At 41.1% G+C, this 26,973-nt stretch overlaps 1 protein-coding gene across 11 annotated transcripts in view; it reads right to left on the bottom strand.

Annotated features, from left to right (window-relative positions):
* Window positions 1–26,973, bottom strand: part of LOC120374780 (sodium channel protein type 2 subunit alpha-like) — a 243,300-nt gene that overhangs the window by 119,618 nt on the left and 96,709 nt on the right. For all 11 annotated transcript variants that reach the window (XR_005586242.1, XR_005586239.1, XR_005586240.1 and 8 more), the window contains 4 exons: window positions 26,331–26,569; window positions 15,933–16,106; window positions 14,263–14,619; window positions 11,028–11,480 (listed from right to left, as the gene is read on the bottom strand). Coding sequence is in view for 7 of the 11 variants with exons in the window: in XM_039495004.1 (XP_039350938.1) it covers window positions 11,028–11,480; window positions 14,263–14,619; window positions 15,933–16,106; window positions 26,331–26,569 (1,223 nt within the window). In the remaining 4 variants the exon portion in view is untranslated. The remainder of the gene's footprint in view (window positions 1–11,027; window positions 11,481–14,262; window positions 14,620–15,932; window positions 16,107–26,330; window positions 26,570–26,973) is intronic.

Raw genomic sequence — 26,973 nt, 5'->3', positions numbered from 1 at the left:
CGCACCCCAGCAGAGTGCTCAAGTACCCAAAAGCTCCCATTCCCTAAATGTTGATAAGTCCTTCCCTTCCAGACTCACCCAAGCCCAAATCCCAGTTTCATCCCCTAACTGTCTAGTTAATTATTAAAAATACTTTGCTGTTAATTACTGTTTCCGTCATGTTTTTGTACAGAAGACTGTGTTTGAAGGGGGGGGAAGGGGGTTGGTAATTGCATAGGACAGTCACCTTTACCAGGGTACAGACACGGGGGCAGGATCAGCAGCAGGTCACACACACAGTGCAGTCAGTAGGCACCCTGGTCGGTCTGGGAGGTGTTTTCCATGTTCTGTGTGGGTGGGGGGGTACGTGACTTTGTAGCGGGGGAGGGCGGTTACAGATCTTATGCAGCGGTCCTTGTCCTGGACCACAGAGCCACGCAGCAGGGGAATCTGTAGCCATCCTCCTCCACAACAAGAACACATAGCCCCCGCACACAGAGTCCCAAAAAGGAGGGATGGCAGGCTCCGTTGAAATAACCAGTCCGGCACTGCGGACCGCTCTAGGAGCAGGAGCCTGTCATTCCTCGAGTTTAGAGGCGGTCTTCACATCACTGCACACCCTACCCAGCACAGTCTGCGTCCCAGTTTCAACCCTGTAACGCAAAGTCATTAATAAAGAAATCTTTGTTAAGTAACAATGGAACATGTATTTTATTTTTACACGTGTGTGTTGGAAGGGGGGAAACAGGGTGAACGGTGTATGTAACTGCAGAGGATAGTCAACAGTAACTGGGTAAAGAAACAGGGGCAGGTTCAGCTTCTCTGTAAAGAAACTGAACAGTCACAGGTCACGCTGCTCGCTGAGGAACCTAGCTTTCAAAGCCGCCCGGATGCACAGCGCTTCCTGCTGGGCTCTTCTAATCGCACGGGTGTCTGGCTGAGCGTAATCAGCAGCCAGGTGATTTGCTTCAACCTCCCATCCCGCCATAAAGGTCTCCCCCTTGCTCTCACAGAGATTGTGGAGCACACAGCAAGCTGCAATAACAATGGGGATATTGGTTTCGCTGAGATCCAAGCGAGTCAGTAAGCTTCGCCATCTCCCCTTGAGACGTCCGAAAGCACACTCCACCACCATTCTGCACTTGCTCAGCCAGTAGTTGAAGAGTTCCTTGTCGCTGTCCAAGGCGCCTGTATAGGGCTTCATAAGCCAGGGCATTAGCGGGTAGGCTGGGTCCCCGAGGATCACTATAGGCATCTGCACATCCCCTACAGTTATTTTATGGTCCGGGAAGAAAGTACCTTCCTGCAGGCATCTAAACAGACCAGAGTTCCTGAAAACACGCGCATCATGAACCTTGCCTGGCCACCCGACGTTGATGTTGGTAAAACGCCCCCTATGGTCCACCAGTGCTTGCAGCACCATTGAAAAGTAGCCCGATTTCTCAGCAGCAGACTGTGGAAGAGGTGGACGATAAGGTGCAAGGAGTTGACAACGGCCATAACTGCAGCGGGCTCCATGCTCGCAGTGCTGTGGCGTCCGCGCTGTCACTGACAAGAAAAGTGCGCTAACAGATTGCCCGCTGGCGCTTTCAGGGAGGGAGGGCGGGAGTGACGGTTCAATGATGACAGTTACGCAAAAGCACCCTCGACACATTTTTTCCCCCAGCAGGCATTGGGGGCTCTACCCAGCATTCCAATGGGCAGCGGGGACTGCGGGAACTGTGGGATAGCTGCCCACAGTGCACCACTTCCAAAGTCGACGCTTGCCCCATTAGTGTGGACTCACAAAGTCGAATTAGTGTCTTTGGTGTGGATACACAAATTCGACTTTGTAAGGTCAATTCCACAAATTAGACTTAAGTTGAATCGAACTACTCTTGTAGTGTAGACATACCCTTAGTCTATAATATATAACTAAACTATTGTTGTATGTAAAGTGAATAAGGTTTTTAAAATGTTTAAGAAGCTTCATTTAAAATTAAATTAAAATGCAGAGCCCCCCAGAGTGGTGGCCAGGACCTGGGCAGTGTGAGTGCCACTGAAAATCAGCTTGCATGCTGCCTTTGGCATGCATGCCATAGGTTGCCTACCCCTGATTTATCATTTCACAATTTGGGCTAGATTTATTGCTTTGATTCCTGGGCAGCTGGAAGCAGGAGCAACGTGGCATAATTCCTCTACCACCTATGCCAATGGGTGGTCTGGAGCTGGCTAAAACTGCCCACTAAAAATATGGGACCAAATAAGGAGGCACTCAGGAGAGTTGCATAGGAAGCTTCCTTTGGTGGTGCTTCCATAAAGCCCCAAAACAGAATTTAAAGTGAATCTTTGTGAATTACCTTCCTGCACCTGCAGGTGTGAATCAAGACCATTATCTACAGGTATAGGATTAGACTCCTGCTTTACAGATTCTCTATACTCAACATAGGCCAAATAGGTAAGTGCACAGTGTTCCACAGGATTACACAACCAAAGACTATGAGCACAATTCTCAATTGCATTTCAACTTCCACCAAGTGGCAGTAAGTGAAATTCCCCCACCATTATGGAGAGTATAAAAGAGGGTGAGGGAACACACAGCTTGGCAGAATTAAGGCTCAGGTTGTATCTTTAACTATTTTTATATTTTCATAGGTTTAGGGTTTTTGACTTACAATCTTATTTCCTGACTCTTACACATTTGCTCGTAACCTTAACTCTGAATTTCCTTATTTTCAAAATTATTACTTGCATTATTGTAGTGCCTAGGAATCCTAATCATGGACCAGGATACCATTGTGCTAGGTGCTGTACAAACACATTGTTCCAGTGTCCACACTGTAATATATTCAGGGCCGGTTCTGGCTTTTTTGCCGCCCCAAGCAAAAAAAAAAAAGCGGGGGGGGGAGGCGGAGCGGCAAAGCAGGAGAGGAAAAAAACAAAACAAAACAAAAAAACCTATGGCAGGGCCGGAGCAGCAAAGTCGGGTGGGACACCTGCAGCGTGGCCGGAGCGGCAAAGAAAACAAAACAAAAAAACTTGTGCCGTGGCCGGAGCGGCAAAGCAGGAGGGGAAAAAAACAACCAAACAAAAAACCCTTCAGCGTGGATGGAGCAGCAAAGTGTGGGCGGGGGAGGGACCTGCAGCACGGCCGGAGCAGCAAAGCAGGGAAAGAAAACAAAACAAAAAACCTGGGGCATGGCCGGAGCGGCAAATCAGGGGGAAAAAAAATGGCGCGGCCGGAGCGGCAAAGCAGGGGGAAAAAACAACAAAAAAACCCTGCCGGGCAGCCAGAACCAGAGTGCAGGGGGACTCCCTGTGCTGCTGACGTGCAGTGGAGTGCGCACCCAGTCTAGCGGGGAGGAAGGGGAGGCAGCGGGGGAGAGAGAGAACAGGGGGGGCAGCCAGGGCTTCAGGGGGGCACTTGTCCCGCAGTCCCGACCACTGTGCCACCTGCTGGGAGGGCTCCGCGCCGCTCCAGTCAGTGGAGAGGGAAGAACAGGGGCTGCCCTGCCCAGTTTGCTGCAGGGCGCTCCCCTCCTCTGCACTGCCGCCCCCTACAGGGCGGACGGAGCGGCAAACCAAAAAAAAAACAACCAGCCGTGCTGCCCTAGGATTGGGTGAAATGTCACCCCATAGAATATGCCGCCCCAAGCACCAGCTTGCTCAGCTGGTGCCTGGAGCCGGCCCTGAATATATTACTTTAAATTACCGTAACTATTTAAACATTAACTCTCACTTAAAATCTTGTGTTTGTAATGATGTTTTGTCTCTCTCTCTGAATAAACCTACTCAGCTATGTTCACAGGAACACATTTAGTGATGGTGACAAACAAAATGAATATGGATGTTTTCCTAGGGACTTAGGTTCTGATCTTGCAAACACTTTTACAAGGGCTGCTGATAAATCACAGTTAACTCACGCGATTAACTCAAAATAATTAATTGCAATTAATTACACTTTTAATCACACTGTTAAACAATAGAATACCAATTGAAATTTATAAAATGTTTTAGATGTTTTTCTACATTTTCAAATATATTGATTTCAATTACAACACAGAATACCAAGTGTACAGTGCTCACTTTATATTATTTTTATAACAAATATTTGCACTGTAAAAATGATAACCAAATAGTATTCACCTCATACAAGTACCGTAGTGCAATCTCTTTATCATTAAAGTGCAATTTACAAATGTAGATTTTTGTTACATAACTGCACTCAAAACCAAAACAATGTAAAACTTTAGAGCCTACTTCTTGTTCAGCCAATCGCTAAGACAAACAAGTTTGTTTACATTTATGGGCGATAATGCTGCCCGCTTATTTACAATGTCACCTGAAAGTGAGAACAGGTGTTTGCATGGCACTTTTCTAGCTGGCATTGCAAGGTATTTATGTGGCAGATATCCTACACATTCGTATGCCCCTTCATGCTTCGGCCACCATTCCAAAGGACATGCTTCCAGCTGATGACACTCGCTAAAAAAAATGCATTAATTAAATTTGAGACTGAACTCCTTGGGGGAGAATTGTTTGTCTCCTGCTCTGTTTTAACTGCACTCTGCCATAGATTTTATGTTATAGTAACCTCGGATGATAACCCAGCATGTGTTGTAAGAACACTTTCACTTCAGATTTGACAAAACACAAAGAAGGTATCAATATGAGATTTCTAAAGATAGCTAGAGTGTGTGACCCACGGTTTAGGAATCTGAACTGCCTTCCAAAATCTGAGAGGAAGGAGGTGTGGAACATGCTTTCAGAAGTCTTAAAAGAGCAACGCTCCGATGCAGAAACTACAGAACCCAAACCACTGAAAAAGAAAATCAACCTTCTGCTGGTGGCATCTGACTCAGATGATGAAAATCAATATGCATCGGTCCACACTGCTTTGGATCGTTATTGAGCAGAACCTGTCATCGGCATGGACACATGTCCTGTGGAAGGGTGGCTGAAGCATGCAGGGACATATGAATCTTTAGCGCATCTGGCTACAACAGTGCCATGCAAACACCTGTTGTCACTTTCAGGTGACATTGTAAACAAGAAGCAGGCAGAATTATCTCCTGCAAATGTAAACAAACTTGTTTGTCTGAGTGATTGGCTGAACAAGTAGGACTGAGTGGACTTGTTGGCTCTAAAGTTTTACATTGTTTTATTTTTGAATGCAGTTGTCTTTTTGTACATAATTTTACATTTGTAAGTTCAATTTTCATGATAAAGAGATTGCACTAAATTATTTGTACTAGGTGAATTGTACTATTTCTTTTGTTTTTTACTGTGCAAATATTTGTAATAAAAACAATAATATAAAGTGAGCACTGTATACTTTGTATTCTGTGTGGTAATTGAAATCAATATATTTGAAAATGTAGCAAACTACCATTTATTTAAATATTTTTTGATTTCTATTATTCTTTAAAAGCGTGATTAATTGCACTTTTAATCGTGCGATTAATTTTTTAATTGCTTGAGAGCCCTAACTTTTACACATGCCCAACTTGGTGCACTGTACATTACCACTGAGTTCAACCGGACTATCCACATGCATAAAGTTAAGCAGGCATGTGAATGTTTGCAAGATTGGGGCCTTATTCCTAAAATTTTGAAAGTTTTAATTTTTCTTAGAGGAGAAAACTATATTTTAACTTAAAAGTTAAAAGCAACTACAAAAAATTCAACATATGCTACCAATACAAACACTTTTTAGCAATCAAATAATCAAGTAATGAAAAATATTTACTTAAATATACATTATAGGAATGAATGTGATCAGAATGTTTGTAATTACAAGAGATCTAAAAGTCTGTTTTAATACAACAATAAAGTTATAAACAAGTTTCAAATAAAATATTTTTGTATTTTTTTAAAAAATGATAATCTCTTAAAACGTAGTGTTGGCACTTTATAATCCAATTTTTTTTAAAAGTATCAACAGAGCATATACTTTTAATATCACTGAAGTATGATACATAAAATACCAAGATGATGTAACGAGAGAGAGAATCATAAAAAAATGTTGGGGTTGCCCCCGACCATGCTGTGATGCGAGTCACATGACTCAGCTTACAGAGCAGCTGTGCATGTTTCTACTGCATTGCAATGGATGGAGAAGGAATATATTATAGCTAAGTAGCATGCATTCAATATTTAGTTAAAAAGTGATTATATGTATGACTTGTTTAGGTAACCTGTGTAAGAGTGCTGACCCGTAGCTCTGCCTGGTTAAAAAGCACCAGAGCTGAATTCTTGACTGATCCAGGTTGAATTTACTCCTGTGAGAAGTAAGAATGGTAGGAAGTGAAGTACACAATACAATAACTCTGATTTTTTGTGTGCTGGAAACAGTTCAAATATGGCTTCCAAAATATTAAAATATATTATCTAGCTACATTACAAATTTCCAAAACATAAAAAGTATATATTGGTTGATTAGTGACTTCTGCAGACATATATAAGAAATAATAGAAGCAGACTGACACTGATAAATGTACATTACACTTGGAATTGACGGTTTTAAAAATTATGACACACCTACATCCACATTATGTCTTCAAATAGTTTTAGATCATCATCAAGTGTTAATAACTAGATATTTAAAAAAAGCAGAAAATAATTTTATTCGTCCACTCCTCTCTCTTCATTATATTCTATCCACTAAAAATGTATTTAGTATACAGTTTCTGAAAATGATCACAGAACAATCAGTCACAACAGGCCAAATTCAGATTCTCAGGTATCAATTTTGCCTATTATCATCATATTCAATATGCGATTGCATTTATTTTAGCATTTTTGAATGATGTAATTGATAGAAATACATTTAAATATAGAATTTAATTCTATATTATAACAGATATAAAACACTGTTAAAATGAAAGTCTAAACCTAGAGATAAATCTGTGATCCTCTAGTATGTTAAGTCTCCTTCACATCAGTTTTCTGGTGCAAATCAGATTAAAAACCAGGCAAAAACCCTCCCCTACTAGGTTTTCTCCAGCATAGAGGAAACCTCAGATGGCATGGAGCTACCAGTGCAACCTACTCCCAGCCATCTGAATATGGAGTGTGATGAGAAAAAAGCAGTGTGGGCTGGGCATCTCTACACTCTAGCAATCCCTGGCTGCAGCCTGCCCAGTTAGGACTGTGTGCCAAAAGACCAGATTCTGGATGTGACATGACATATCTCCGTAAACTCTCTAGCAAAAAGACAACCAACTTCCCTATTGATTGCAAACATATTGCATATAGAAGATATAATTCTGCTAATTGATTTATCTCATTGGCCACTCTGATTATCTGAGCCACTTTCCCCAAATTAACTAAATTAAAAGAAAAGCAGATAACAGCACTTAAGAATAGCTAACATATATGTTTAAAAACTTGAATATTAGTGGTGAGCAGCTCTGGAATTTGAAACCCAAAATATAAAAGGTGGGTAACAATGACCTCTTCGATAGCTTGGGGTGACAATTTCTACAGTGCAGTCATCAAATTTAATAAAGTGACATCAGAACAATTTAATGATATCTGGAAACATCCAACACTCCCTCAAAGAAAAACCTAACCAATATCTACCAAAATCCAGTGTCCATTATTAAGGTTAGTAATAAACAATATAGTTTAGTTTATATAGCACCTATTGATCAAAACATTGTCGATACCTTATAAAAATACAGTGCCGTTAAAACATTAAAATGTGTTATAAATATTTTAAAAATAAAAAAAAGTCTTTCATAACTTTTAAAGGGGGTAATAACTTGACACTTTTCATGGAGGAGTACTGTATCCTAGAGCAGTGCTTCTCAAAGCTGGTCTGCTGCTTGTTCAGGGAAAGCCTCTGGCGGTCTGGGCCAGTTTGTTTACCTGTCGCATCCGTAGGTTTGGCCAATCACGCTCCCACTGGCTGCGATTTGCCGCTCCAGGCCAATGGGGGATGCAGGAAGGGCAGCCAGCACATCCCTCGGCCCGCGCCGCTTCCCTCAGCCCACATTAGCCTGGAGCGGAGAACTGTGGCCAGTGGGAGTCGTGATCGGCCGAACCTGAGGACGCGGCAGGTAAACAAACTGGCCCGGACCACCAGGGGCTTTCCCTGAACAAGCAGCGGACCAGCTTTGAGAAGCACTGTCCTAGAGGGTAGAGATGGAAGGGGCAAAATTACAGGCCCTTCTAATTCTATATAACCATAAATTAAAAACACACATTTTCCTTTGAGAGGTGAAGATGATAGAGAGATTGTCAGATGCCCCATAAAATACTTATAACAAGTCGAATTTTGGTAATTGGGTTGTTTCTACAGCAAATTAATAGAATAATGTTCAACACTGTATATTAAACCACAATAATAGAAACATGTATAAAACCTATTATTTAGTCTTTCAAATTAAAGTCTATTTCTAACTACACCTTGATACAGAAAATGTATTTCAATAATTTGTTTTAAAATAGCACACACAAACTATTTTCACATAAAAATTCAGTACATTAAATTAATGTATGATGCACAAATACTTGAAGTCAAAGAAGTTACAGTACCGGGGATGAATTTGGACCATTGTGTTTATCAGTTCCGAGCTGCTACAAATAACAGGCAAGAAAACAGCTTAATACTTTAGATTTGCTATTAGGTTATTCTTATGTAAAATTTTATTGGCGATGTTCCAGTTATAACACATATTGTTTCATTTAAGATATTTTTTCAGTTTTAACACTAAGTATGGGAAAACTGATCATCAAATACTACAAAAAAAAAAGCAGCTATCGTTCATTGTATACCATTAATGCTGCCACTAGATCAAAAGGCTTCAAATCAGAGCCAAATAGCAGAAGTTCTAATAATTTTCAGATGTTTTAAATACGTTAAAATTATTTTTTTAAAAGTGATACCCCTGATGACTTCATTGGAAATTGGCAGGCAATAATACACAAGATTGGGTCCTATTCTACGGGCTGGAGAAAGGACTTTGTATCTGATAGTCCAGTCCTTATGTACTGTGGGAAAAAGAAGGAAGTATTTTACTGCTCCTCATAACCAATATGACTTGAAAAAAATCACCATAGGGAGCGGCCAATATGGCTGCATCAGGAACTCTTTAATCCCCTGCAAATCAAAAAGGAATCCTACAAAAAGTGCAGAGACAAATTCCTAAGGCGGAGTACAAAAGAATAGCACAAGCACGTGGGGACAAAAATCAGACAGGCTGAAGCACAAAATGAGAAGGGATATAAAATACACTAGGAGCAAGAGAAAGATGAAGGAAAAGGAAAATCCACTACTTAGCTGGGAAGGAGAGAGAATAATTAATGGACTCAAGAAGGCTGAGGTGTCTAATGCCTATTTTGCTTCAATCTTCACTAAAAAAGGTTAATTGTGACCAGCTGCTTAACACAATTAATATTAACAACAAAAAGGAAGGAATACAAGCCAGAGTAGGGAAACAACAGGTTAAAGTATACTTCAGTAGATTAAATGTACTCAAGTCAGCAGAGTCTAATGAAATCCATTTTATGGTACTTAAGGAACTAACTGAAGAGATCTCAGAACCATTAGCAATTATTTTCAAGAACATATGGAGGATAGGTGAAGTCCCAGAGACTGAAGAAGGGCAAATATAGTACCTATCTTTAAAAAGGGGAACAAAGAGGACTCAGGAAATTACAGAGCAGTCCGCCTACCTGTGATACCCAGAAAGACACTGGAATAAATTATTAAACAATTTGAAAGCATCTAGAGGATAATAAGGTGATAAGGAATAGTCAACATGTATTTGTCAAGAACAAGTCATGCCAAACCACCGTCTTTGGCCTAGTCGACACGTGAAAGCAGTAGCTATGATATACCCCTATTTTAATAAGGTTTTTGATAGAGTCCCACATAATATTTCCCTAGTTAGTTTAAGGGAATGTCATCTAGATGAAATTTCTATAAGGTGGGTACAAAACTAGTTGAAAGACCATACTCAGAGTGTTTAATCAATGGCTCACTGTCAAACTAGGAGGACATATCTAGTAGAATCCTGCAGGGATCAGTCCTGGGTCCAGTACTATTTAATATTCTATTAATTACTTGAACAGTGGAGAGGAAAATCTGCAGATGACACCATGCTGGGAGGGGTAGCAAGTATTCTGTAAGGTCAGGATTAGAATTCAAAATGACCTTGATAAATTGGAGAACTGTTCTGAAGGCAACAAGATGAAAGTCAATACAGGTAATTTCAAAGTACAATATTTAGGAAGGAAAAAATCAAATGCACAAATACAAAATGAGGCTAGCTGGCAATACTGCTAAAAAGGATCTGGGAGTTATAATGGATCACAAACTGAATGAAAGCCAGCCATGTGCCACAGTGTGAAAAAGGCAAAATGTAATTTTGGGGCATGTTGTACACAAGACATAGAGTGAACCGTTTTGCTCTACTCGGCACTGAGCTGAAGTATTGTACCCAGTTTTGGGTGCCAACCTTTAGGAAAGATGTGGACAAACTGAAAAGAGTCCAGAGCAGAACAACAAAAAATGATATATGATTTGGCTTGTGAGGAAAGGTTTTAAAAAAAACTGGGCATATTTAGTTTTGAGAAAAGAAAACCAAGGCGGGACCTGATAACAGCCTTCGATAAAGAAGAAGGTGATCCATGTCCACTAAAGGTAGGACAAGAATTAATCATCCTAATCTGTAGCTAGATAAATCTAGGTTAGATATTAGGAAAACTTTCCAACTATAAGGATAGTTAAGACCTGGAAGAGGTTACCAAGGGAGGTTGCGGAATCATTGGAGATTTTTAAGAATGGGTTAGACAAACATCTGTCAAGGATGGTCTAGGTGTACTTGGTCTTGCAGGAGGAAGCACTAAGTTCCATCAGCCTGACATTTCTATGTTTAAATACTAACTTGTCATATATGTTCCTTGAGAATTACATTTAAAATCCCTGAGCTTGTGGCCTCCAAACAACAATGTAAGACATAATATGAAAGAATATAATTGATGCCAAAATTGAGGGCAACCACAACTGGCTATATAACACATACACATACTTATACAGCATAAATATTTTCAAGTCATACCTCTTTGCTTTCCTCCAGCTCTGACTCACTGCTAAACTCTTCTGTATTTAAATGTTCAAAATCCGATTCCCCAATAGCAATTGGTACAGTCACAGTAAGGCTTGGGTTGTGTATGAATGATGCATAATCACGGTTGCCCAGAACACCAGTGGTTCCATTATTATCTTTGTGATTATTCAGATGTCTATTCATTTCAGCTACAGTATGGTTGGTAGTGTAGTTGACTTCCTTATTGTTTAGCTGACTGGTTGATCTTACTTCATCTACATCTTTTTGTCCTCTAACAAAGGTTTTTTGGGCACATAAACATGCTTTTCTTTTCACATAGTCTATTCCCCTCTGAATCCTTGCCACAGCGATCTGCAGATTGTTCGTTTCATTATCATCCTCTATAGCAGCAAGGTTGTCTGAACTAAATGAGCTCAGCAGCAAGGCCAAAAACAGGTTCAGTACCTAAAAACAAAGAGACACTGTAAGATCTTTCTCTTCTTTTTCTTATTAACAAAAATTTATTTTAAACATAATCCTTTCATATTACTGTACTTCTGATAAAATTTTAGTATGTGCAGGGATTTTCCAAAAACAGAACAGTTGTGTGGCTAAATCTCTGCAAACCACTTTGAAATTATATTTTATTATTTAAATACTTAAGACTTATAGGGCGCTTTATATCTTCAAAGAGTTGTACTAACATTAACTACTGTAATTAATCCTCACAACATTCCTCAAAAGGTAAGTAAAGTAGTATAATCTTCATTTTACAAATGGAAACTTAGATACAGACGGGATAAGCAACTTTCTCAAAGTCATACAGTAAATCTGTGGTGGAGATGGATTTAGAACTCAGGATTTCTTGAGCATATACATGGTCCTGTATACATAAATAAAAAAACATGCTCCTTTTCAGCTTCTGGTTTTCAACACTAATGTAAATACTTTTTATTTTTTGTTTTTTTATTTTGTTTCCATACACTAATAGTATTGGTACTTTCTTAATTCTATTATGCCATCTTCATTATACCACAAAATGCATTAAACTTCATATATTAAAAAAATAAGACCATCATAAAATGAAATGGTGGTAAATAATATGAATATAGAATGTGACTATTCTAAATAATATAAATGATGTACACAAAGGGAAGGAAATCTGTAATTGCAAATATTGTGCTGGTTAACTTCAGTTCTGTTAATGAAGAGCAAATATATAAGACTATGAAATTTCTTCAATAGAACTATAGGAGAATGATTTTATACAAATTTTAACTGGCATTCTTTGGCTTTTCCTGGTTTATTTAAAGTAGGAAAGCAGTTTGGTTTTGATTAAATAATTTTGTGCATTTTTGAGCCAAGAAGACGGAAACAAACAAAAAAAAAGCACACTAGGCAAGTCCACAGATGCACGTCCAAAGACCTAGGAAGGTTTATCCTACCCTAACATCTCCAAGACATAAGTACATCCAAAATCCACTGAAATCAATAGAATGACTTCAGCGGGCTTTGGATCAGCCATACACTCCGCTTTTCTGCTAAAAAATGCATTTTAAAAACCGAAAGCATCTTTTCTTTGATTTTGATGACAGGGAATTTTTTATCTTCTTTGGGGTTTAACAAAGCAATGTGCTATCTGAACAAGGAAAAAAACTTTCTTTGTTCGAAGAATTTTTATAGTTCAGAATTCCACTTTTTGCCAGAAAAACGAAGTATTTGCAATTGCATGATTACATGCAGGCACATGTGTCTATGTATGTATTATGCATACCTAATTGTAAAAAAAACCCCTCACTTTTTGGAGATTTTTTTCATGTCAGCCATCACAGTAACTCAGAATTGTCTGCATATATTTTAAACTGAGTTCTATATTGAGGTGTGACAGGATGTATTAGGCCCAGACGCCCCCTGCTGGAGGCCTTGTAGTCCTATAACTCTCCGTTACAGAAAGGAGCAGTGGAGAAGTCCTCCAGGCTGCTCCCTGCAGCCAATGAGGGAGCAGTCAATCAGGGCCCAGCAGGCTCATATAAAAGGAGGTACAGAGCTAGAGCAGTCAGCTGCTGCGTGAAGCTAGAGGAGAGAGGAGCATGTTTCTGGCTGGTTGAAAAATCAGCAGGACCATGGACAGCTCAGTGCTGGCAGGGACTGGGTGAGCAAGAGCGAGCTCCTGGCTGGCTGCTGGGACTGAGCCCAAGATAATTTGCAGGCAAAAAAATGTTTTGGGTGTTACACCTGACAGCAAGAGCTTAAGGGAAACTTTTGTGGTTTTGTAATCTCATATTTTTAATTTTTTAAAAATATGTCCTCACCTGTGTATGACTGGCAGAACCTGAACAAGATTTCTCCTAGCAAGGCCGCCCAGAGGATTCAGGAGGCCTGGGGTCTTTGGCGGTGGGGCACTTCAGCGGCGGGTCCCGGGGTGGAAGGACCCCCCACTGCCGAATTGCCGCCGAAGACCCGGAGTGGAAGAAGCTCTGGGGGCCCGGGACCTGCGAGAGTTTTCTGGGGCCCCCAGAGCGAGTGAAGGACCCCGCTCCAGGGGCCCCAAAAAACTCTCATGGAGGGCCCTGTGGGGCCCGGGGCAAATTGCCACACTTGCCCCTGTCTCCTAGAACTGATGTTTTGATGGGAAGAGGGGAGTGAAGGCCAATGGAACAGATCAAAGCCAGTTGCTCCTCTAGCACAATGGAACTTTCTACAAGAAGGCTAACGCTCATTAATGCAGGGCACAGAGCTATTCCGAGGACTGGCCCAAGACTGTAGATGTCATGATGAAGAAAAAAAACAGAACACAAAATAACCCTAGGAACAGGAACTAAGAACCATCACAAACCTTCCACCTTCAGCTTTAAGCACCAGGCACATTTTTTGACCTTGCCTTCTCTAACAAACACATAGCAATGTGTGTATGCATATATATATAAACACGCACACACAAAACATATATATACATATATATAAAATGAATGTTATACTATATAAAAAAAATCCAAAATAAACAAACAGCCCCGCCCCCCACATTTCACTGCACACATTTCTCCATTGGAAACAGGATGAGAGAACACACACATGACACATGTTAGTCACATTACTGAATGCACTACTGGAAGGAGCTCAGATACTATGGTGATAAGCACAGTATAGGAATCAATATAGAGCAGAATAACTATCAACAAAAAATATACAATAAGGATCCTGTAACTATAATAGGTGTTCCATCCCTTGAAATGATTTGGTTACATACCACTAGATTTCCAATCACCATGACCATCATGAAAACGATAAGGCACATGGCTTGGCCGGCAACCTCCATACAGTCCCACATAGTCTCTATCCATTCTCCACACAACACTCGGAATACAATCAAGAAAGAGTGGAAGAAGTCTTGCATGTGCCAGCGTGGAAGTACACATTTCTTGGATATCTTGCAGACACATTCCTTGTAGCTTTTACCAAACAGCTGCATACCAACCACAGCAAAAATGAAGACAATGATGGCCAGCACCAACGTCAAATTTCCCAAAGCCCCCACTGAGTTACCAATAATCTTTATCAGCTTGTTTAGTGTGGGCCAAGATTTTGCCAACTTGAAAATTCGCAACTGGAAAACAATGAAGAAGCATCATTAGTACTAATTACAACAGAGCTGTAGAAATGTACTTCAGACCATAGACTATGAGTAGTCCTTAATGCAAAAAATCTTAATGTTTTATTTTTGTGGATTCTATTAATTTACCATTAAATTACTGCACCACCTAAGGATGATCCTTCAAGTTCCATAATTCACCCACAATCAGGTCTTATGGAAGACCAAAAATTCTACAGATTTACAGGTGACCCTTCATCACCATGTCTGTGGCAGAAACTGAAGTCATGCATCCTTCCACTGCCCACCTTGACATAGCCAGTGGAATGCCCCACTAATATAACCTGTAGGCTAGTGAATATTGAGCATGACAGGCTATTAGCATCATACAAGGAAAAGGGTGGAGATGAAACAGAATGCAAGACAGAGACCTTTTAAGGTAAATTTCCCCAAAACACTTAAGATAAAAAAATGTTGATTAGAAGAATATTCTTCAAACAATGTAGAAAAGATCTTCATGGGCATAAATCTGGAATTAAAAGCTAAATACAAAACAGACAATATTTGTAAATTTGAGGAAAAACCATAAATAAGAGACTCTTGTAATATCTAATATCCAATCCAGCAAAAACTTAATAAAATATTTGATTAAATCCATTTTTATTCTCAACTACAAAAAATCATGTTAAGTCACACAGAAAAAAGAGCCTACGATAGTAATGCCTCAGCTATTCAATTGCTATTCTAAAAATGAAATATTTCTTCCTTAAAATACACAGCTGAACTTCACTACAGAAGAAAGTCAGTTTCTTAAATATTTAATAGTAACTTTTTGAAATTTTAGTCATTGGACATAAATCCAATACTTGAAAAGAAGAGTTCTATTCCTTTGATATAACAGTATGACATAAAGATAAATAAGGATTGTAAGTAATTTCTCCTATAACTTTTCTTATTTACATCTTTGCCCAACACACACTAAATATATAAATTTTCTATCAGTGAGCTATAATGGTGACAATAGTGAATTGCACAGCACAGTAATGACGTTATTATGCAGTCATGTTAATGCAAATTATGTTGTAATTACCATTGCCTCCATTTGAATTACTGTTTAACTATTTCTGATCCATAAAATTACATATATTTTTGCAATAATAATGTAAGTAACTTTTGGTAGACCTGTTCCTAATGAGGTGTATCTTTTGGCACTTAAGAGAAATTACATGTGCAGTGAAAATGTTGATAAATTTATGTAAATATAAAATTTTGTAATTATAAAATTCATGTATTAACTGTAACTGTACATTGTTTACTAATATATTTACCAATCTGAATGATCGGAGAACTGATAGTCCATCCACTTTTGAAAGAAAAAGCTCCAGCAAACTAAGGGTAACAATAAACGCATCAAAAATATTCCAGCCTACTTGGAAATAATAATAAGGATCCATGGCAATTAACTTGAGAACCATTTCTGCTGTGAAGATCCCGGTAAAAACCTAGACGAAAATGTAATTTGTTAGTGTTACATAGCTGTAAAACAAGTAAAATTAGAAACAAAGATTGAGCAATAAGTGATATCTTTATTATAGCAAGGTGTCAGTAATAAAAAAGACTTGCAGAAAATACAAGAATATCCTGGATCAAACTAATCCCTGGTGTAACTCCATTAACGTCAGTGGTTACACAAGGGCTGAAGTTAACCTGTTACGAAAAACAGAGAATATTCATTGTTTCCATTACAAAGGTATAGGGGTTTACTATAATTCCTCTAATTAGTTAAAGAGATTGTCCTCACTCTTTATAAAGAAAATCTATATAAACCTATTCATGAAAGTATTAATCAATTTTGAATAGAAAAAGTTTTTGTTTTTGTTTTTAATAACTGGCGTTGACTAGTACAAACTAGGAAGAAGGTTAAAGACCTTAATACAAATATTCTTTTTCTTATATTCTGGCCCCAGTGAATTAATACAAGTCAGGCATTACATTGATATCTCCCTTTTTTCTAATATTTGTTGATAGTGACTAAAGTATAATTTTAAAATATTGATTGCAAAAGTAAGGATTTGAGATGTGCTACTGCAACATAAAATTTTAACAAATAATAACTTTCATTATAGTCCACAGGAACAACTTAAACTTTCACTTTTTCAGAGTTTTTGAGTTCACTTGAGAGAGAGTCTGATATTGGATAGTAGAGGAGCAGAAATTGAGAGAGCGTGACATGAATTGGCAATTATGAGGCTAGGAGAAGAGAAGCAATAGCTGAAGTTAAATGGGCAGACTCAAAGGCAGAAGAGCCAACCTTTCACCTTCTTTCCAATGGAGGCTGGAACACTATAGGAACTGGACATAAGAGGGAGCTGGGATTCAAATATCTGGCCTAAGTAGGTACAGTTTGAAAAATTATTCAGTCAAAGCAGACAATGAGAATTCTGACCAAAATTTGGTTGAATATTTATTTGAGGCCAAATTTTGATACAGATCTGTTTGGTTATCCTCCAATTCACCCCAACAATTCTTAATTACGGATTGTGGGCTACCTTGCACAGTGCCAGATGTAGTAATGTTCTGCAAAGCCACATCTAACATAAATTTATAGAGAAGAGATACTTACCATACAATAAATGAAGGGTACTTACCTGTAACTGGAGTGCTTTGAGATGGCTTTGCATATTCCTACTAATGGGTACTGCACCTATCTTATCAGTATCAACTAAAGTGTTCTTGCACCCCCACTCCTCTCTTTAGCATCACGATGTAGTGAAGGCGAGGCTACATAAGGGACAGAGTGCCCTCCCCAACTCAGTACCTTCCACTGCAAAGCCAGAAACTGGTGTCGGCACCACCATGTTGCGTGACGGACACTTGACAAAATTACCGTACTTGGTAACGGACACTGTGTGTGTGTGTGTGTGGGGGGGGGGTTATGTCATTCCATTTTTTGAAAAAAGTTACCACAGACCTCAAAATTTTTACCACAGACACTTGTGTCTATGTACAGACACGTTGCTAACCCCTGGCAGGAGCAAAACAACAAGGACTCTGACAGAAATGGTTCTTCGAGATGTGTCCCCCCCAGGGGTGCTTCACTGTAGGTGTCGCAGTACTTTTGCATCTGGAGTTAGAGATCTTCAATAGCAGTGCCGTTGGACCAGACATGCGCACTTTCCCTCCCCCAGGCTGTGCATGAGTAGTATAAATAGCGCTGTGCAGTCCAACCATCCTCTGTTCCTTCGCCATAGAGCCCAAACATTATGCTCCAAAGCAGAGGGGAGGAGGGCGGGTAGTGCCCGTGGGGACACACATCTCGAAGAACCTCAGTTACTGCATAAGGTGAGTAACCCACTCTTCTTATACATCGGTGCTCCAATGTAGGTGACTATAAAGCAGTGCCCCTAGCTGGAAGGTTGGGGCTTTGGAGTGACTGGTATCACTGAGGATAGGACCATATGTCTGAGAATGGTGTCTGTCAACGAATCCTACAAGATGGCATAATGTTGGGCAAATGTATCAGAGGATGCCCATGTGGCAGCCCTGCATATATCTATTATTGGAACATTATTGAGGAATGCAATGGAGGTTGAGAGTACTCATGTGGAGTGCCCCGGATAGAGGTGGTTGCTTACTGTGAAGTTCGTAAGACAGAGGTATGCACTGTGAAATCCATTTAGAGAGGCGTTTAGAGATACAGCGGAGCCTTTAGAGCATTTGGCAATGGATATGAACAAGTGTGGCAAGTTCCTGAACGGCTTTGTTCTATCCAAGTAGAAAAACAATGTACGTCTCACATCTAAGGTGTGGAGAGCTGATTCTTGGTAATTGTTGTGTGGTTTGGGAAAGAAGGAGGGAAGGTATATAAGCTTGTTTAGATGGAAAGACGTTATAACCTTTAGCAGGAATTTTGGGTGGGGACAGAGGGCCACTTTGTCCCTATAAAACATTATATATGGTGGGTATGCCATGAGGGCTGATATTGCTCTCATGTGTCATGCCGATGTAACGGTGACAAGATGAAGGAGTGAGCAGGTTGCCATTGGGTCAAATGGAGGTCTTGTCAGAGAGCAAAGAACTAGGCTGAGGTCCCAGGATGGGGTGGGGGAACATATGACAGGGTACAGGTTTCGAATACCCTTAAAAAAACGTTTGACAAGAGTGTGTGCAAATACTGAATATCCCTCAACAGGGCAGTAGAATTCGGTAATTGCAGCCGAGGTGTGATATGGAAAAGAGTCAGCAGATGGCGGCGAAGCTCTTTTCAGAGCCATAGCTTTGGCAGGAGTTTGCAACCCAGCCGGATTCTCTCTCAGAGCTGAGAGCTTCGCACCATGTATGCGTTGCTGCTAACTGTTCTGTTCCAGACCGCATGTGGTAGAGAAGGAACTGAGGGTGGTCGGACCGCACAGAGCGGGGGATGGAAGGTGTGCATGTGTGGTCCAACTGGCACTGCTACTGAAGATCTCTGAGTCCAGATACAGATGCGCTGCTGCACCTACAGTGCAGTGGAGCACCCTGTGGACATCACTCCAAGGGTAGGTCTATACTAACCGCGCGGGTCGACGCGGAGAGTTTGACTTCTCGGAGTTCGAACTATCACGTCTAATCAAGACGCGATAGTTCGAACTCCCCACGCGCTTCGGTCGACTCCGGAACTCCACCACCGCGAACGGCGGTGGCGGAGTTGACCTTGGAGCCGCGGACTTCGATCCCGCGGCGTCTGGACGGGTGAGTAGCCCGAACTAAGGTACTTCGACTTCAGCTACGCTATTACCCCCTTAGTGTAGACCAGGCCCAAGAAGAGGTCTGAATATGCAGAGCCCTCTTGAAGAACTCCAGTTACAGGTAAGCGGCATTCATTTCATCTTCAACTGGCTCTGCATATTCTCACTCATGGGAAATATTGATAAGTCATGCTGGGACTAACCTGGAGGTGGGAACAGAATAAAGACAGAAGGAAGCACTGCCTTGCCAAATCTAGCATCTGCTCTAGAAGACAAATCTCCAAAGGAAGGGGTAGAAAAGGGTTGCTTCTAGACTCTTGATCGTCTTGTCAAAACTGAGACTTGGCATTTTGGGATGAGGGCGCTGACAAAGCAGTGGATTGTTTGGATTTGGATCCTTGTTTCTATAATGGCTCTGAGTCTGCAGTTTGTTGATACTGTTGTCTGGTGATTGGACAAAGAGTAGGACACTAAAGGTCAGGAGTAGTGCTGCCTCTGTTATTGGAAGAAGACGTGGAGGGCCTCATTTGAGTAGCTAGGTTCAACCCCAGAGACTGAGCTGTTGATCTCAAGTCTTAGTTTTTCTAATAAATTGTCAGTTTTTTCACTAAAGAGACTCTCCCCCTTCACAAAGGTGATCTTCCAGCTTACTTCTAGTGTCCATAGCTAGAGAGGAGGACTGAAGCCTCCTGATAGTCATGGCTGATGCCAATGCTCTGGCAGCAGAGTCCAAAGCATCAAAGGAGGCTCTGAGGGAAAGTTTGGCTATATTCTGATCCTCCAATAAGATGTTGTTGGCCAACATTTTTCCCATAGATGGAATTGATAATGTGCCATGACTGCCTGATAATTGATCACATTGATACAAAGGGATGAGGAGAACACCCCCCTCTTCAGTGAATCAGTCGTATTCCCCTCTGTCATCTGGAGTGAAGTGTGGTTTTCCTGATCCTGCCCTATTTCTGGCAGCAGCCACTACCAGTGGATTGGGTAGGTATAGAAATAAGAGAATCCTTCAGAAAGTATCTGGTATAGTTTGTCCTCCTTCTTAAAGATGAGTTGACAAGAGACAGGATTGGATCATACAGATTTGGCCAGCTGTAACAACCCATCCAGGATGGTGAGTGATATCTTATTCTTGGCAATAGCACTGAGGATATCAGATACTGGATGGGAAGTCTCTTCCATCAGTACCACTTGGAGACAAAGTGGAAACCATATGATCCACCAAATCGTGAAAGTGCACAGCATTCTTGGAAGGAGAGGAGGTAGGAGCCACCTTCCACAAGTTCATCCAGTGATAGGTCAGGCTCAAAGTCTGTTTCTAAACTCTCTCTTTGTCAGTCTCCTGAGGCAGAGTATCAGGAATCACTATCCGTAGTGTCAACTGAACCAGATGAGTTGGATCGGAGGATCTTTACGTTTTCAGATTCTTTGTTGAGAAAATGTCACCTTTCTATCCAAGTGGAAGATAAATGAAGACGTCCTGAGGAGGCTCCCAATAAGGCCACAGGCCTTGAATTTCCAGTATCTCCAACAACTGGAGGTTGGGAACATGCTGACAGGGCGTGCACCAAAGGGTGGTCCAAACTTCGCTACAGGTCTCTGCGTTCTTCCTCTCTCTCCTCCTCCTGGAAGGTTCCATGTCAAGATGTGAGAAAATAGTAACAAACCAGGAGGGAGGGATCCAGCTTTTTGAGGAGACCCTGTAGGCGTCCTAAGAGGATGGATCAGGAAGTGTTCTGGGGAAGAATCAGCAACTGGTTTCTTCTTCCTAACAGGAAACAAAGATGATGACCCTGGAACCAAGGAAACCTCTCCTCTTAGGTACTGTGTGCTTTATGTCTGAATCTGAGGCATGCACTGGAGTTGAAAGGTGAACTTGGACTGCCACAGTGACAGAACTTTCTGGAACCGAGGAAGTAGCTGGAAACAAAACAGAGACCAGGTCAAGAAATAACAGTGGAGCTAAAGATTTGGACATCATCTGATCCGTGGGCTCATCTCCTTAGTTACTGAAGCTGAAGGTGGAATAGATCTCTTCAGAATCATGGTTGCCCTATCAAAATCAAACAGATCAGATAGCTCTTATGAGCATGAAGTGACATTGCTAACGTTGGCGGTTTTGCTTCTATACTTTTTCCTTGGTGCCGCAGGATCTAAGACTGAAGGTGCTGATGGCCCTAGTTCAGAGGCACTACTTACATCCATCCTCCAAGATCCAGAAATGACCCTGGTCCTACAGCCACAGGGATTATGTCAGGATCAGATTGCTCTGAGGCATGAGGTACAACACTGGAGAGGGTGGCTGAACTGGTCCTTGACTTTTCTTCTGGAACCAGGATGGTTGGATCCAACCATGCTTCCCTCGGTTTAGACATGTATTGGCTCAGAAGGATTGACTGAGGGAGCACAGGAACTGAGTCCAGGCCCAATAGGTGCTATGGCTGCTTGGAACCCTTCAGTTAACCAGAAAACAATGGAGGGCACCATAGGCAAGGCTGACTCTTTAGGGGTCGAAGTCTGAATAGGTCCAGAGGGCCCAACCTTGAGGGCTTCCTTAAGCAGAAAGAGTTGCAGATGAGTCTTCCTGTCCTTATGGTCTCTGTGGGATGAAAGTCTGGCAGACTGAACATTCAGAAGGCAAGCGGCCTTCTCCCAGACATTTCAGGCACTGCATGTAGTCATTTGATATCAAGAACACAGACAGGCAGGAAGCACACATCTTAAACCTTGGCTTTTTAGCTTTTTCATTTTCACCATACCCAGAAATCGTAACGACACCCTAACTATTTATTGACTTACTATAAGCCAGTGGTTCTCAACCTATTTATCATTGTGGGCCATAAGTATGTGTTACCTGGGCCACAGATTGAGAACCACAGCATGCCCCTCCACAAATCCCTTCCCCACAGACTCCTATGCCCTGTGCCTCCTGCCCAAAGACCCCTCCACAAAGTGGGGCCAGGATTGGAGCCCTGGGCGGTGGGGTCAGGAGGCAGGGACTCTGGACCCTGCTGTGTGGGGCCAGGTGGCAGCCTAGACCCTGGCCCCGCAGAGCTGGCTGGCAGCCCCAACCCTGGACCCTGCATGGCTGGCTGGGAGCCGTGGGTTGGCCGGCGACCCCATGCCAGGCGTGGAGCCCAGACCCCCGCTTTGGGAGGCCAGGAACCCAGACCCCACCCTGAGCAGCATTTAGCACACAGCTGGGCCGCATGCGGCCCAATAGGTTAAGAACCGCTGCTATAAGCTATCTCCAACTATCTTGGAAGAAACAAGACTCTGGCTTCAAAGAGACAAGAGGGGTTTGCATCTGTCCTGCCAGATGGCTGGAAAAAACTGAGGTGGGGAGGGCGCTCCACCCACTATATGGCTTTGCCCTCCATATATCAGAATGTTCAGAGAACGGGTGGGGGTGTGAAAGCACTCTAGCTGATACCACTAGAAGAGGGTTCTACTGCAAGGCACCACAAGGTGATGCAGTACCCATAATCTGTAGAGCCCTTGAGAAAGAACTGTGGTTCTTTAGATGTGTTGTCTACACAGATTCCATTCATGACCTGCATGTGTCCCATGAGCACAAGACTGTATTCTTTCTGACCAGTAGTGTTTGCTGGGGTCACACCTATGCCTTCCTACCCCACCTCCCCCCAACCCCGCCCCAGTTCCTTCATCATCCAGAATTCCAGAGAAGTAGGACTCTGTAGTAGCAGAGAAGGAGGGGCATGTTAGAATCTTTGTGGACAATACATTTCAAAGAACCAGTTACTATGAGTAAGTAACCATCCAATCTTCTTTGAGGGATTGTCCATGTGGATTCCACTCTTAGTAACTAACAAACAGTTGTCTATTGTCTCGGAAGTGGTATAAGAAATCCTATTTCATCCAATATGACACTCAATCTGAAAACATGTACAAAGTAATAGTGAGTGGTAAATGGATATATGATTTCCACACAGGTGCTCTACATATTTCAGGTATGGAAACATTCCTCAACAAGGCATGCTGCCTCTACCATCGTGGAATGAGCTCTAATATGACTGAATGAATCCTGTATGACTAGCTAACAACAAGTTATTATGCTGCTGGAGACCCACTTGGATGATCTTTGTGGTTTAAATCAGTATATGTACCCAGCAGACACTATATGGACATGTCCTCCTGTCTGAGTCTGAGGAGGACTGCATCAGTTTCTCCCACCGCAAGACTTCTTGCCTCCCTGGCTCTCTGGGTGTGCTTGCAGAAAGAATGACACATGGAAAGAACAATACATCAGGCATTGAGAGTGTCCATTCTTGATAAGCACTGCAGCATCACACATGGACAGGTCATAAATCCCGATGACCTTGCTTCTGCTATGATTTTAGTACCCTTGTCTGGTGGGGATGGGATAAGAGGGTCCTAAGATAAATAAAATGTAAGCTAGGTAGATATGTTTATATGCCATTAAACTAAACAACTGCTAACTATACTAAATCCTAATAATAAAAGATAAATTGCTCAGTGCACAAGTGAAACAGACCCTACCAAGGATTGTCTTGAAGCCATGGGTAGTCGGAAGGTACTGAGCCCACTCCACCCTTTATATCCGCAGATGGGGGATGTAAGGGTGACTAGGACATAGTGTCTATTGGGGTTGCACCTATTAGTCAAAAATAAGCTGATCTCATGCACCTGAGGTGCATGTCCACGAAGAATGGATTCTGTGTGGACAATCACTCGGAGAAGAAGATATTCTTAAAAATAAAAAGTCAATGAACTCCATAAGAAACATAAGAAAGGAGACCAACTACAGGTAAAAGTACTAAAATTCTGAAGGAAGTCTAACCTGTCAGCTTAACATCTCCAGAGGAGTATAGAAACAAGCAACAAACTGCTCCCAGTTATGGGTTCTAATTTTAAGAAGTGCTGAATCTGCAACTCCACTTCAACTAAGTTGGGGATGATCAGCATTTCAGAACATCAAGCCCTATCTTTTTAAATATAGTGGAAGTAATTGCAACAGGCTCAGTCAAAAGGAAGTCACAGAATATATGGCATGTACAAGTGCAAAGCAAGATATTAATTATTCATTGTTTAAGCACCAAGGGATGAAAAAAAAACCTTTTAAAAAAGTAGTTGGGCAGAAGAAAGCTAGAATATTTATTGGCTATAGGATTAATTTATTTATTTATTTGCAATAAGCATCATACAACTCACAAAGCAAACCTGCAATGGCTGTGTTTTAGCTAAGTGCATGGGTAAACATGGAACCCAGACAGTATGAAGAAATACCTATTTTTGCACATCTCACAATTAGATAATTCATACTTAGTTGTTACTTTTAGTGGATCTGTTCAATGAATTACTGATATCTTGGATTCAGTTTCCCTAGATTTGGGACAGCCACACAATCACAGAAAACCTGTGACAGCTGTTAGCCCTCAATATTTTCCTTTTCCTCAAATGTAATATTTATCTTGTATTTTTGGATCAATCTGACTACCTCTGACAAACTTATTTGTTATTTCAGTGCAGACAAGACAGCTGTACTTTGTCTGGTTTGGTTCAAGGGCTTGACATTCAGCTCATGTTCAGCAGCTCTAGACACGGTGCCAACACACGGTGACAATTTACAAAAAACTATTCGAGAGTTAAATAATACAAATTAGAGCATCTGTGTGTGCTCTAAATCATGGTTTGCTGCCCAATTTGCTTCTCACAGCGAGAAGAGTTAGAACACAAAACAGGTATTTCCTCTAAAAATCAAATACAGGTGGGTAGTTCTAGAAAACCAACAAAAACCACCAGAATAGCACATAAGATCAGACTTACCCATGGGTTCTTCCTCTTCTAGAAGACAAAGTCAAATAAATGCTTCAAGGTATATCAGGAAATGTTCTTAAAGGGACTATGTAAAATTGACACCTTTTTGTTTAACAGATCTGCCTCTTGTGGGTAATCAGTAAAATCTACTTATTTTAACAGGCAAAGCAAATTTTACTTCTTTTCACTCCTGTTAGCACTATGAGAGAATGAATTAAGGTTCTCTTCTGCCATGTGCATCCCTCATGGAATCGCTAACTAATTTCCAGTTGCAGAACTTTTATTCACGTCAGAGCTAGAAACAACACAAACTGACTTTCAGATCCCTGGTTGAGTTTATAGGGCGGTGTAGCCAGGAGGTTGCCTCTTGTGGCCTGACATTGTTCTGAAGCACCCACCTCTGTTTCCTTGTCAATGAGATAACACTGAGTTCCCTTTGGTAGCCCACAAAGAAAAGCCAAACACTTTGCTTTACATCAGCGCTCTGCTCTTTAATGGAGCCTTCTGGAAAAGTACCTTAATAACAGTTTACAGGTTCTTACCTCAGAACCCAGCCAAAACTTAAAAGTCCTAAAACAAAAAGTCTCTGATTTCAGCAACAGTCCCTTCTGTAAGGCCTCAGGCTTGCTCAGGGTCTCTCTCAAACTTCCCTGCCAGGAGAGTTTTGAAGTATTTTGCCTGCCTTTTCAGTCTCTTTCAGTGCTCCCCCTGCCTACAACAGATCTGTAGTCCTCTCCCTCTCTCTGGAGCTGTCTGTTGCTCTTTTATAATGGAATCACCTGATCCCTCGGAGGTGTGCCTGCTTAGTAACTAGTGCTGGCTGGCCCCAAGGCTCTAGCCCTTAAAGGGGTACAGACAAACTGTCTCATTGTTACAGACTGGCAGATGGATGGATGGATGGACAAACACACACATGCACCCTTGCATGTGGGATTTTCAAAAATGACTAATTGACTTAGGAGTACAAGGGTCACCTAAAGTGAAAAGTTTATGTAAATCCTACCAAACAGTTAATACTTGTAACCTATGCAAACATATGGAAATCATATAGTATACCTCAAAATGCTTTTTAGAGCCACTTTTCACAGTATAATCATAATTTAAAATCTGTTTTGTAAGATAAAATAAATCAGAAATTAATTCTACTTTAATTAGAAGTTGTATTCACATATCAATACATTTTGACAGACTTACCTGGTTTCCTACTGAAAGCACATTGTGGAAGTGTTCAGTCATTGGATAATATTCCATGGCCATAAACAGTGTGTTTAAAACAATGCAGATAGTAATAGCAAGATCAACAAATGGATCCATCACAATCAAATTAACAATATGTTTTACTTTTAACCAAGGAGCCCAACAGTCCCAGATCAAGAAAGTGTTGGCAAATTTATACCAGCATGGTGGGCATTTTTGCCTGGATTCTTCAAGTTCTAGAGGAAGAGAAATGTGTAAAAACAAAGTGAAGACATATCTACTGATTCTACTTTTTATTTTTATATCTCAATTTAAGGTTTAAAAGTGGGGAAAAGGCCAATGAAAACTATAGGTTGAAATTTGCAAACTACATTCATATTTTTAAGTCTTGCATACTTTGAGGCTTATCTTTTAGGGCTTGGCATGAGATGTGTGAATGAGGAATTGAGTCATTCTAATCAGTCAATGAAAATATTTGAATCAGGAAAACAATGGTACAAGTAGTACATGTGGGGGATGCTGCTTGAAACAAGAATATGGTGATGGGTTCAAGAGGTAGGTTGGAGCAGCATTGTTACGTTTTCAGTATGGTATTAAATGTTGCAGGTGTAGGCAGTGTCAGAATAGAAAAAACAAAAAC

The sequence above is a fragment of the Mauremys reevesii genome, linkage group 11 (genome assembly GCF_016161935.1).
Source record: "Mauremys reevesii isolate NIE-2019 linkage group 11, ASM1616193v1, whole genome shotgun sequence".
NCBI classification, from domain to species: Eukaryota; Metazoa; Chordata; order Testudines; family Geoemydidae; genus Mauremys; species Mauremys reevesii.
This window is presented reverse-complemented; position numbering and strand designations above follow the sequence as displayed.